Source organism: Tarenaya hassleriana, unplaced genomic scaffold (assembly GCF_000463585.1).
Source record: "Tarenaya hassleriana unplaced genomic scaffold, ASM46358v1 Cleome5, whole genome shotgun sequence".
Taxonomy (NCBI): Eukaryota; Viridiplantae; Streptophyta; class Magnoliopsida; order Brassicales; family Cleomaceae; genus Tarenaya; species Tarenaya hassleriana.
Window position 1 is genome coordinate 2750081 of NW_010967707.1, and position 13354 is coordinate 2763434.

At 40.1% G+C, this 13354-nt stretch overlaps 4 protein-coding genes across 5 annotated transcripts in view; all 4 read right to left on the minus strand.

Annotated features, from left to right (window-relative positions):
* The window catches only part of LOC104827418 (disease resistance protein RPM1-like), a 3661-nt gene extending 2105 nt beyond the window's left edge, over nt 1–1556 (minus strand). Inside the window, exon 1 of the mRNA XM_010560591.1 lies at nt 5–1556. Coding sequence (XP_010558893.1) covers nt 5–1542 — 1538 coding nt within the window. The 5' untranslated portion in view covers nt 1543–1556. The remainder of the gene's footprint in view (nt 1–4) is intronic.
* Nucleotides 1557–1589: 33 nt separating this feature from the next.
* LOC104826495 (ribosomal RNA small subunit methyltransferase E-like) lies at nt 1590–5100 on the minus strand. Of its 2 annotated transcripts, XM_010559221.1 has the most exons (9): nt 4876–5100; nt 4279–4352; nt 3781–3923; nt 3654–3700; nt 3465–3573; nt 3287–3348; nt 3054–3168; nt 2643–2780; nt 1590–1683 (listed from the first exon to the last, which is right to left on the minus strand). In XM_010559221.1, the coding sequence occupies exons 1-9, from the start codon at nt 5059–5061 to the stop codon at nt 1679–1681; spliced, it is 879 nt and encodes a 292-aa protein (XP_010557523.1). In that variant the 5' UTR covers nt 5062–5100; the 3' UTR covers nt 1590–1678. The 2 variants fall into 2 exon arrangements, with proteins under 2 accessions (XP_010557523.1, XP_010557521.1); XM_010559219.2 differs by lacking the exon at nt 1590–1683 and having other exon boundaries at nt 2577–2780; nt 4876–5099.
* Nucleotides 5101–5740: 640 nt separating this feature from the next.
* On the minus strand, nt 5741–7969 carry LOC104827419 (disease resistance protein RPM1-like). Its single transcript, XM_010560592.2, has one exon. It carries the CDS (start codon nt 7964–7966, stop codon nt 5945–5947), a length of 2022 nt encoding a protein of 673 aa, XP_010558894.2. The 5' UTR covers nt 7967–7969; the 3' UTR covers nt 5741–5944.
* Nucleotides 7970–10353: 2384 nt separating this feature from the next.
* LOC104826496 (ribosomal RNA small subunit methyltransferase E-like) lies at nt 10354–13352 on the minus strand. Its single transcript, XM_010559222.1, has 9 exons — nt 13231–13352; nt 12844–13056; nt 12276–12349; nt 11543–11685; nt 11416–11462; nt 11227–11335; nt 11049–11110; nt 10816–10930; nt 10354–10542 (listed from the first exon to the last, which is right to left on the minus strand). The coding sequence occupies exons 2-9, from the start codon at nt 13024–13026 to the stop codon at nt 10382–10384; spliced, it is 894 nt and encodes a 297-aa protein (XP_010557524.1). The 5' UTR covers nt 13027–13056; nt 13231–13352; the 3' UTR covers nt 10354–10381.
* Nucleotides 13353–13354: the final 2 nt, after the last annotated feature.

The window sequence follows — 13354 nt, forward strand, 5'->3', positions numbered from 1 at the left end:
CCGCTCTTCTTTAGACATAATCAAAGCAACCTCCCTAACCATATCATGCATTTTGAATGCCTTAGGCCGCCCGTGGATGTTACGTGATACGACTTGAAGCAAATTTCGATAAACAAGCTCCATGAGGTAACCATCTGCCACTTCCTCTAGTTCTACTCCTCTGCGCGAATCAACAAAACCTTGTGCCATCCACATTCTTATCAGACTCTTACCTTCGATTTTGTCATCTTCGGGGAAAATGCTGCTGAACAAGAAGCAATGTTTAAGTGGGTATGGCAAATCACTGAAACTAACATGTAAGATACGGTGAATATCCTTCAACTCGGGATTGTTACTCAGTTCCCAATTCAACCTATTTTCAACTTTCCTCCACTCTGATTCTGATCTTCTTGTTGACATCATGCTACCTAGAGTTACAATAGCTAACGGTAGGCCTCTGGACTTATGAACCAAATTTCTTGCTATAAGTTCTATATTTGGTGATATGCTTTGTTCACGATTTCTTGGAAAAGCTTTGTTGCAGAAAAGCTCCCAAGCCTTATCCGCACTAAGGGGTTGAACAGGATGGACACGACTTTCTAACCCATATGAAAAATTTGCCACTCTTTCGTCACGAGTAATAATCATCAAACGACTTCCGTGAATACCGTCGGGAAGAGCTACACAAATCAGCTTCCAAAACTCTATGCTCCACACATCGTCAAACACAAGGAAATATCTCTTATCCTGCAGATAGTTAACAAGTATTTCCACCAAGTCTCTGTACTCCATGGAGGAAAAGTCCGTTCCCCTTTGCAAACCCGTTTCCTTTGTGAATTCCTTGATCATGGTGCTTAAGACATTGTTTATACTGTAGGATTGAGATATCGTCACCCAAGCATACGAATCAAAGTGCTTTCGAACATGGCGAGATCTGAATATATTACCAGCAAGAGAGGTCTTTCCCGAGCCGCTCATCCCAACCACCGTCACAACAATCCTCTGAGAATCCGGATCTAGAAGCCACCCTGTCAGTTCCTCCTTGGCCTCGTCTACGCCCACAAGACTGTCATCCTTAAGGAAGAAGGACGACTCCTGCAGATTCTTGACCCAGTTCTTATCACCGCCATCTGCAGCAGGAGGAGGTACCGTTCCTTGAGAGGTTTCGGGACGGAACGTGCTCATCGATTCAGACAGACCCTGAATGTCTTGCTTCACTGCTTGGAGCTGGCAGGCTATGGAGCGCCTCTTTTGCAGGTACATGGGGTAGTGAGCGGCGCGTTTAAGCCATGACTGGCCGCGGCGGCGGTTCACGTGGTAGGAGAACTCGTCGATAATGCTTTCGATTTTGTAGGCTAAGACCCTGGTTTCCTTCACAAAGGTTGCGAAGACTTTGTCGCCGTGGCTGCTCGTGTTCCCGTGCTGCTCGAGGAACGACTTCATGAACCTCAGCTTCTGCTTCATCGCATCGATCTCGTCGCTGAATCCTGTTTGCTGCAACACTTCGTTTTCAAGAACACTAAGGATTCTTCCGACCCCGAAATCGATCAGACCAGACGCCATCCTCTCCGATTCTTGCAAACGAATCCCTCCAATGCGAGGAGTATACGTTTCTGAACTCTATTGTTGAGTCAAATGATTGTTACTGAACTTTTGCCTATTGCTTCCGTGATGAAGATTCCGGGTCACGGGTCTTCTATTATTCTAAAATAAAATATAAAAAATACGTTATTTATCTCCCTTATGGAAAAGTTGGGTCATTGAGCACAAAGTATTTATATAAAATGCGTGTTTTTTTGACTTGTGATCCAAATCGTGGACCAGCTCTCCAACTTGCGCAGAGTTCCTTTGAATTATTATTTTATTTTCTTAATTATATTATACATAAACCAAATATATAGTTCATCTCTTACACCAACAATACTTGTAAAATATTACAGAAAAAAAAAGATAATCGATGTGGTTTGACAAAGAAGAGACATGCTATAATCCTTTGGTATATAGTATCAGAAGAAATTCGGCCATTGGCTACAATATAGTACTAGAAGAAATTCATTTCTTTAAAGAACCTTGGATGGTTTTCCTCGTAAATAAAAATAAAAGCAAGCTGAGATCAAGCAAATCATAATTTTTCAAAGACCTTGTGAGAAAAAAGCTTTTCGAAAAAGGTAGGGTCCACAAAACCAACTTGACCTATGAAAATTGGCAAATAATGGAGCTGGATGAAGGAGAGAGGAACTCAGAGGTAGAAGATGACAAGGGGAAAGAGACAAAAGATGGAAGCGAGAGGAGGGCCACAAATTTAAACAATAATAAAGTTGGTCGATTAATTGTGTTACCACTTGGACAGCGAAATGTCATAAACATTGAACCAGAGCAAAGAATTGAACAAGGTTTGTCTTTTACAGATATTCTAAATCTTTTTAAGAATTTAAATTATAAAATAAAAACTAAATCTTTAAAGAATTTAAATAATATCTCTTAAAAATTTGTCCACCCCTATAACACGGTATCTCTTATGAACTTGAAAACTGACCATTGTTTTACAAGAAACAAATTGAACTAAGGCGTAAAATTTCGATGGGAAAATATATTTGAAGCAAAATTTAAAAAAAAAACGACTACAAATGTTGTCAAAAGTTAGAGTGCAAGGGATTGGTTACCTTGTTGAGAATCAGACCACAGCATCAGAGTGGCCAAAAGGGCAATGGTTGCAGTCTCGACTCGCAACCGATGTGGCCCGAGTCCAACAGCTACACCGCCTGCTTCCAGCATCATGTCGAGCTCTTTTGTCGTGAAGTCTGAAACGTTAAAAGAATGTGCCAACTTTTTCAAATCCCGGGATGGTTATTCAGGCGTTAGAAGCGTAAACGTGACGATTATCCCATGGGTTATTATTGTGCAGAATAGAAGTACATAGACGAGACGAGCGTAAAACGTGAATGGATTTCCCCCGAGAAAAGCATGCTCATCATCATACCATCTTCTGTGTGTCTTTCCTCTATAACTATTGCCCATGATCTATACAAAGTAGATAAATGCATTAGAGATGTATAACAGAAACAGCCCCTTACCGCCCTCTGGTCCAACGATAAGAAGACCACTGGACTCTTCTGAAGACGAGTTTATTGCATTGAGAAGAGGTGTAGCTTCTGCCGTAGCAACCAAAGATAGCTTTGCCTGGGAAATCTGAAACACCCAAAAGTGGGAAAGGAAAAAAAACAGCAAAACCGAAATTCGTAACTCCATGTTTCGAAACCAGAATGTCTCAGCTTGATCAAACATATAGATAGATGTCGAAACATACATGATCCAAAAGAGCGTTGAATTTGATTGGAGTATTCAGCACCATTTGATGCAGCCTTTGACCTATGACAGAAATTAAAACGCGGGATAGCTTGTGAGCATGCTCCGAATAGCCATTTTGCCATGAAAAAAGGTCAAGATCTGGCGATCATTTACTTCTTTGGACTATAGTTACTTACATTGTTTAGCTGCAGCAAAACTAACACGCTCCAGTCTGTCAACACGGTTTTCAGAGATCAAAGAAGATCTTTCTGTTAAAAGTGGAGTTACACTGCTAGCCCCAAGTTCCTAGGATTGTGCAAAATGAAGATGTCAGTGGCATTATAGTTCCAAGCAACACGATGGTATGTATAGAAGCTGATACATACCGTGCATTTCTCTATGAGCCAGTCAGCTCGACCACCTTTTAAAGTGGCTGACAAGACAAAATTAGACACGTTATGGCATGAAAAGGAATGTAAAGAAGGCAATTATTGTGGCAATCCCGTTAGTTACCAAAAGCTGCGAACACATGCCACTGCATGCCCTGACGAGGAATCACCCTTTGACCTTCCAGAGCAATAAAATCAATTCCAGTTTTGTCAATGCTTTGTATGCAACCCTCTACTAAACCCCCTTTTCCATTGAAGAGTTCTACCCTTGCATAAAAAATAACTGACAGTCAGTTACTGGTTTCTCATACAACCATAACAAAAGTGAGAGAGAGTTGGCCTAATCTAGTCCAAGTATTAGTTTGGATACTGGTAATGGTATGACCAAAAGGCTTAAACTTTATAGATCATATGACAAAAAAGACAGGTACCAAGATCCTCACAGTGAAATGCAATGATTCAAAAGTTTACTAAACTAAAAAATGAAGCTAACTTCAGGCTTTCTTTGATGAAACAAAAGTTTCATTAGGAACCACACTAAATTAAGCCAAGGAACGCAGACTCAACCTCAAAATAGGTTTCACAAATACAAAAGTGTGAGATGCCTAAGATTAGAGTTTACCTGTCATCCAGTTTCAGTCTTAAAACTTTACACATATGCCAAAACTCGCTGCCCCGAACACGAACAAATCCACCCTATAAACAGAGTCATATACACACAGAAGAAAGATGTAAAATTACATTAGCTATTTGAATCACCACAAATTTCACTCAACAAAATCATAGAAAGAACACAACAATATATATGTCGGTACTAAAACCATCTCTAGTAGTAGTACCAAATTCCCAGACACCGCCAGCATCAATTTGGCTTCTCTTTCTTTCAAATGCTTCTACTAGTGATTGGTTTCATTACGTAAAACGAATAAACGCACCCGTTCAAGTACGCCGTAGAATGTTGCGAATTCTTAGAAAACTCTCCTTCTCATATCCAGCATATGCGTATCAATTTTTTTTCCCTGCATATCCGTGTCAATTTCTATTCATATTCCTACAGAATGAGCAAGACTCAGACGAGAAAATCCACCCTATTACCCTTTTACAGAGAACCACAAATCCTGTAGAACCCAGGAGAAACAACCTCACAAATTCACACAAGACAAGAACAATGAACTATCGCACAAATTGACACAGAACAGCACGAAGAGAGAGATAGTGCCTTGCGAGAAGGAAGATCTTCGGAGAAGAAGCGAGGGAGGCCGCCGCGAGCCTGGTTCAGGACGTCGGAAGGAGATGAAGAAAACGAAGTAGAAGAGAAGATTCTGAGGTTCGAAGCTCGACGCCATGGGAGGGGACTGAGGAAGTCGGAGCAAAGCGTCCGTACAGGCGGCGCTAGGGCTCTCATTTTACCGGAGGGATGAAGATTGCTTTCGGGACTGAGAGAAAAAAAAAAAAAAGAAAAGAGAAAAAAAAAAGGAAGAAAGTAATATCAAAGAGAGCCCTGTACTACCTTCTTAATGCAAAATTACCCGAAAACTTTTCAGATGCGATGAAATAAGCCCACATAATTATATTTGCGTCAGATTCGATATGAAAAATGAATTTGATATAAAAAATTTAAACCTCAGTAAATGTACACTTTTACCCTTTGAAGCCTCTGATGATCGTAGAGTCTCTGACTCTACCACGGTCAAATGAATTGATCTTATGCTTTCTATCATATCTTACCCTAAGCATCATTCACTGTCCCTCTTAGTATTCCTTCAGTGAAAAGATGCCTGTGAACGGGCAATGCCCATGGTCTTCTTATGGGTGCTCACAATGAGCTTAGCAGGAACAGACGTGGGGCTCGTACTAGTACGACTCGGAGTGCCGTAAGCACCCGAGTCGAAGAGCTCGAGATGCTTCGTCAAAGGAACAGACTATCAACTGTACGCAACACTTGCCAAAAAGCATTTGATGTAAGAATCTTTCGGAACGTTTTTCTTATGGATGATCTCCCATGTCTTCCAACAAGTTGTATGTGACAAAGTGTGTGTCACAAATTCTAAAGATAACATTTGAAACTGATGGTCAAGAATATATGGAAAGCATAGATTGTTTCTAAAAGCCATAGAAACTCATATTGCAAATTACAGATATGGTTTGGAAATAGAATGACATACCACAAATATGAACAGTGTTCCACGAATATGAAATTTTAAAACAAAAAAACTGATGGAAAAATAAGCGGAGAAAAAGACAAATACAATCCGAGGACATGAAGAGAACTTCTTTCTTTTCCTTCATTATAGCTTCTCTGTGGAAATTAAACCATCTTCCGCCATGGAAACATACTTTATGATTGGAATGTGATTAACTTTTAAGCGGTCTATGCCATTCTCTCCGCGGATTCTCCCTAACAGCTCATCTGAAGCTTCAAATAGAGAGAGTTTTTCAAGTTTGGTAAGATTTTCAATGCCATCGGGCACTCTCTTTACCCCTTTGCAATACCCGATCTTCAGCTTCTGCAGATGCGGCATTGCGCCTTTCGCTATAACAATATCTTTCAAACGCCGCATCGTACTTACCTCTAACACTTTCAGACATGGAAATCCTTCTTGAAAGCATAACCTATCCCCCTCATATGCATTGTTGTAAATGGAAAGCTTAACCAAATTAGGGATTCCTCCGATGCAAGAGATTGCATCTTCTCCCAAACTAGATGCACCCAATCTCAGCCGAGTAAGTTTGTGAAGAGTCTTGAACCAGTTGGGCAATCTCTCAAGCTTACCGGCGAGCTGAAGCTTCTCGATTTTTGTAGTATGTGATAACGCATCTATCGGTAAAATTTCTCCATCCATTGAAAATAGAGATAATGACCTAAGATCCGATAGTTTATTGAGAGAATCAGACAAGTCGTTTTCATGATTTTTCCTCACCTCCCATAGGCCAATCTTTGTGAGCTTCGTCATTTTACCAAGGTTCTTGATAAACTGCGTTTCTACATGGATGCCATCTAAGACCTGCAATCTCTTCAATTGCCAAATGTCGGAGGAATCCTTCATGCGTGTGTCACATTCAACAATTAGATATCGCAAGTTTCGCAGTTTTGAAATTCCAACCGGAAACTCGTCAATTCCGGAAAACTTGGTCACCAATGTCTCCAAATTAATGAGTCTGTGGAAGGATTTTGGAAGTTTTACAACCCCTAACGTTCCCCACAAACTTAGGTACTTTAGGTTGTATAGCGTTACCAATGAATCCGGCAGCTTCTCCATGTCAGAATTCCGAAGGTCTAATACTCTCAAAAGCTTAAAACCTTCCGGTAATCCAATATTCTGCCTAATAGTGGGACGCACCAAAAGAGTGTGGATGCTCCATCGTGTCATCATATTTGAACTCATCTCCCTTTGAATGCATAAATGACGAGTTTCATTATGTTGGCCTTCTTCGATCTCGTCATTATATATATCGCCAAACCTCTCTTCTTTAGACACAATCAAAGCAACCTCCCTAACCATATCATGCATTTTGAATGCCTTAGGCCGCCCGTGGATGTTACGTGATACGACTTGAAGCAAATTTCGATAAACAAGCTCCATGAGGTAACCATCCGCCACTTCCTCTAGTTCTACTCCTCTGTGCGAATCAACAAAACCTTGTCCCATCCACATTCTTATCAGACTTTTACCTTCGATTTTGTCATCTTCGGGGAAAATACTGCTGAACAAGAAGCAATGTTTAAGTGGGTATGGCAAATCACTGAAACTAAGAAGTAAGAAACGGTGAATATCCTTCAACTCGGGATTGTTACTTAGCTCCCAATTCAGCCTATTTTCAACTTTCCTCCATTCTGTTTCTGATCTTCTTGTTGACATCATACTACCTAGAGTCACAATAGCTAACGGTAGGCCTTTGCACTTATGAACCAGATTTCTGGCCATAGGTTCTATATTTGGTGATACGCTTTGTTCATGATTTCTTGGGAAAGCATTCTTGTAGAAAAGCTCCCAAGCTTTGTCCACACTAAGGGATTGAACATGATGGACTCGGCTCTCAGACCCATATGAAAAATTTGCCACTCTCTCATCACGAGTAGTAATCATCAAACGACTTCCGCGAATATCGTCGGGAAGAGCGACACAAATCAGCTTCCAAAACTCTATGCTCCACACATCGTCAAACACAAGGAAATATCTCTTATCCCGCAGATAGTCAACAAGGATTTCCACCAAGTCTCTGTACTCCATGGAGGAAAAGTCCGTTCCCCTTTGCAAACCCGTTTCCTTTGTGAATTCCTTTGTTTCCTTTGTGAATTCCTTGATCATGGTGCTCAAGACATTGTTTATACTGTAGGATTGAGATATCGTCACCCAAGCATACGAATCAAAGTGCTTTCGAACATGACGAGATCTGAATATATTACCAGCAAGAGAGGTCTTTCCCGAGCCGCCCATCCCAACCACCGTCACAACAATCCTCTGAGAATCCGGATCTAGAAGCCACCCTGCCAGTTCCTCCTTGGCCTCGTCTACGCCCACAAGACTGTCATCCTTAAGGAAGAAGGACGACTCCTGCAGATTCTTGACCCAGTTCTTATCACCGCCATCTGCAGCAGGAGGAAGTAATGTTCCTTGAGAGGTTTCGGGACGGAACGTGCTCCTCGATTCAGACAGACCCTGAATCTTTTGCTTCACTGCTTGGAGTTGGCTGGCTATGGAGCGCCTCTTTTGCAGGTACATGGGGTAGTGAGCGGCGCGTTTAAGCCATGACTGGCCGCGGCGGCGGTTCACGTGGTAGGAGAACTCGTCGATAATGTTTTCGATTTCGTAGACTAAGACCCTGGTTTCCTTCACAAAGGTTGTGAAGACTTTGTCGTCGCGGCGGCTCGTGTTCCCGTGCTGCTCGAGGAACGACTTCATGAACCTCAGCTTCTGCTTCATCGCATCGATCTCGTCGCTGAATCCCGTTTGCTGCAACACTTCGTTTTCAAGAACACTTAGGATTCTTCCGACCCCGAAATCGATCAGACCAGACGCCATCCTCTCCGATTCTTGCAAACGAATCCCTCCAATGCGAGGAGTATATGTTTTTGAACTCTATCGTTGAGTCAAATGATTGTTACTGATGTTTTGCCTTTTGCTCCATGATGAAGATTCCGCGTCACGGGTCTTCAGAAGACCGGCCCGAAGCCCGGTTTGATTTGTTTTTTACATTTATTTTTTATAAAGGAAATAAAAAATTTTTTTATTAAAAAATAAATCGAACTTTAAGATGGCCCCTCGGCATAAAAATTCAAATCCTTATGAATTCGGACTAAACTTCGAGTTTTGAGCCAAAATTATCTTCTAATATTCTAAAATAAATTATAAAAATACGTTAGTCATCTCCTTCATGGAAAAAGTTCGGTCAAATAGCAAAACTATATATATATATATATATATATAAGTATATATCAATTTGTGTTTTTTTGACTTGTGACCCAGATCACGTACCAGCTCTCCAACTTGCTCTCCAACTTGCGCTAAGTTATTTTGAATTATTATTTTTATTTCCTTAATTATTTTATGCATACTTTAAATCGCACACCTCACCCACAAATTGTTATACATTGATAAAAGTAGATCGATATTTCATTTGTTGACATAACTAGACCAATTGATGTAATTTGACAAAGAAGAGATATGTTATAATTCTCATATATGATACTAGATAGAGTAGCCAATTCGGGTTTCGGTTCGGATTCAGTTATATTCGGATTCAGTTATTTCGGTTATACAGATCAAACGTTTGTATCCCATCTTAGAAGTCACAATTTATTATCGATTATAACCATTCGGTTTTTATATAAACTTCAGTTTAGTTCGATTCGATTATTTTTCGGTTCGGATTCGGTTTGATTTCGGTAAAAAATTTATTTTTTCAAAGAAATTATCGATTATTTTCACGGGTTTATTCAATTATTTTTTATTCGATTCAGTTCTGTTTCGATTTTTTCGGATTTAAGGAAATCATAACCATTCGATTATGATGTTGGATTCGGTTCGGACACGATTATGTCTTATTCGGTTCGGTTCGACTCGATTATTCGGTTGATAACCGGAATTACCACCCCTAACTAGAGCTTCATTTCTTCTAAAAAAAGCCCCTTAAATTTATGTTTGGAAAATAACACCTTGGATGGTTTTCCTCGTAAATAAAAATAAAAGCAAGCTGAGATCAAGCAAATCATAATTTTTCAAAGACCTTGTGAGAAAAAAGCTCGAAAATGGTAGGGTCCACAAAACCAACTTGACCTATGAAAATTGGCAAATAATGGAGCTGGATGAAGGAGAGAGGAACTCAGAGGTAGAAGATGACAAGGGGAAAGAGACAAAAGATGGAAGCGAGAGGAGGGCCACAAATTTAAACAATAATAAAGTTGGTCGATTAATTGTGTTACCACTTGGACAGCGAAATGTCATAAACATTGAACCAGAGCAAAGAATTGAACAAGGTTTGTCTTTTACAGATATTCTAAATCTTTTTAAGAATTTAAATTATAAAATAAAAACTAAATCTTTAAAGAATTTAAATAATATCTCTTAAAAATTTGTCCACCCCTATAACACGGTATCTCTTATGAACTTGAAAACTGACCATTGTTTTACAAGAAACAAATTGAACTAAGGCGTAAAATTTCGATGGGAAAATATATTTGAAGCAAAATTTAAAAAAAAAACGACTACAAATGTTGTCAAAAGTTAGAGTGCAAGGGATTGGTTACCTTGTTGAGAATCAGACCACAGCATCAGAGTGGCCAAAAGGGCAATGGTTGCAGTCTCGACTCGCAACCGATGTGGCCCGAGTCCAACAGCTACACCGCCTGCTTCCAGCATCATGTCGAGCTCTTTTGTCGTGAAGTCTGAAACGTTAAAAGAATGTGCCAACTTTTTCAAATCCCGGGATGGTTATTCAGGCGTTAGAAGCGTAAACGTGACGATTATCCCATGGGTTATTATTGTGCAGAATAGAAGTACATAGACGAGACGAGCGTAAAACGTGAATGGATTTCCCCCGAGAAAAGCATGCTCATCATCATACCATCTTCTGTGTGTCTTTCCTCTATAACTATTGCCCATGATCTATACAAAGTAGATAAATGCATTAGAGATGTATAACAGAAACAGCCCCTTACCGCCCTCTGGTCCAACGATAAGAAGACCACTGGACTCTTCTGAAGACGAGTTTATTGCATTGAGAAGAGGTGTAGCTTCTGCCGTAGCAACCAAAGATAGCTTTGCCTGGGAAATCTGAAACACCCAAAAGTGGGAAAGGAAAAAAAACAGCAAAACCGAAATTCGTAACTCCATGTTTCGAAACCAGAATGTCTCAGCTTGATCAAACATATAGATAGATGTCGAAACATACATGATCCAAAAGAGCGTTGAATTTGATTGGAGTATTCAGCACCATTTGATGCAGCCTTTGACCTATGACAGAAATTAAAACGCGGGATAGCTTGTGAGCATGCTCCGAATAGCCATTTTGCCATGAAAAAAGGTCAAGATCTGGCGATCATTTACTTCTTTGGACTATAGTTACTTACATTGTTTAGCTGCAGCAAAACTAACACGCTCCAGTCTGTCAACACGGTTTTCAGAGATCAAAGAAGATCTTTCTGTTAAAAGTGGAGTTACACTGCTAGCCCCAAGTTCCTAGGATTGTGCAAAATGAAGATGTCAGTGGCATTATAGTTCCAAGCAACACGATGGTATGTATAGAAGCTGATACATACCGTGCATTTCTCTATGAGCCAGTCAGCTCGACCACCTTTTAAAGTGGCTGACAAGACAAAATTAGACACGTTATGGCATGAAAAGGAATGTAAAGAAGGCAATTATTGTGGCAATCCCGTTAGTTACCAAAAGCTGCGAACACATGCCACTGCATGCCCTGACGAGGAATCACCCTTTGACCTTCCAGAGCAATAAAATCAATTCCAGTTTTGTCAATGCTTTGTATGCAACCCTCTACTAAACCCCCTTTTCCATTGAAGAGTTCTACCCTTGCATAAAAAATAACTGACAGTCAGTTACTGGTTTCTCATACAACCATAACAAAAGTGAGAGAGAGTTGGCCTAATCTAGTCCAAGTATTAGTTTGGATACTGGTAATGGTATGACCAAAAGGCTTAAACTTTATAGATCATATGACAAAAAAGACAGGTACCAAGATCCTCACAGTGAAATGCAATGATTCAAAAGTTTACTAAACTAAAAAATGAAGCTAACTTCAGGCTTTCTTTGATGAAACAAAAGTTTCATTAGGAACCACACTAAATTAAGCCAAGGAACGCAGACTCAACCTCAAAATAGGTTTGGGACACTGGTATGACCGAAAGGCTTAAACTTTATAGATCATATGACGAAAGAGACAGGTTCCAAGATCCTCACAGTAAAATACACATTCCGGAGATACAGTGCAATGATTCAAAAGTTCACCAAAATAAAATATGAAGCTAATTTCAAGCTCTTCTTTGATGAAACAAAAGTTTTCATATTAGGAACAACACTAAATAAAGCCAAGGAACACAAACTCAACCTCAAAATAGGTTTCACAAAAAAAAAAAGTGAGATTCCTAAGATCAGAGTTTACCTGTCATCCAGTTTCAGTCTTAAAACTTTACACATATGCCAAAACTCGCTGCCCCGAACACGAACAAGTCCACCCTATAAACATAGTCATATACACACAAAAGAAAGATGTAAAATTACATTAGCTATTTGAATCACCACAAATTTCACTCAACAAAATCATAGAAAGAACACAACAATATATATGTCGGTACTAAAACCATCTCTAGTAGTAGTACCAAATTCCCAGACACCGCCAGCATCAATTTGGCTTCTCTTTCTTTCAAATGCTTCTACTAGTGATTGGTTTCATTACGTAAAACGAATAAACGCACCCGTTCAAGTACGCCGTAGAATGTTGCGAATTCTTAGAAAACTCTCCTTCTCATTTTCAGCATATCCGTATCAATTTCTATTCATATTCCTACAGAATGAGCAAGACAGACGAGAAAATGCACCCTATTACCCTTTTACAGGGAAACACAAATCCTGTAGAAACCAGGAGAAACAACCTCACAAATTCACACAATACAAGTTCAATGAACTATCGCAAAAATTGACACAGAACAGCACGAAGAGGGAGATAGTGCCTTGCGAGAAGGAAGATCTTCGGAGAAGAAGCGAGGGAGGCCGCCGCGAGACTGGTTCAGGACGTCGGAAGGAGATGAAGAAAGCGAAGCAGAAGAGAAGGTTCTGAGGTTCGAAGCTCGACGCCATGGGAGGGGACTGAGGAAGTCGGGGCAAAGCGTCCGTACAGACGCCAGGGCTCTCATTTTCCCGGAGGGATGAAGATGATTTCGGGACTGAGCGAAAAAAGATGAAAGAAAGTAATATCAAAGAGAACCCTGTACTATCTTTCTTAATGCAAAATTACCCGAAAACTTTTAAAAGGCGCCCCATAATTATATTTGAGTCAAATTCCATGTGAAAAATGAATTTGGTATAATATTTTAAACCTCGTAAATGTACAATTTTACCCTTTGAACCCTCTGACGACCGTAGAGTCTCTCACACTGCACGTCGTCCCAAAACCGAGACTTCTTCAGCTTGCAGTCAAGCTTTAGCAAATAGAAAGCCTCGCTGAACTTGCTAACAGATAGT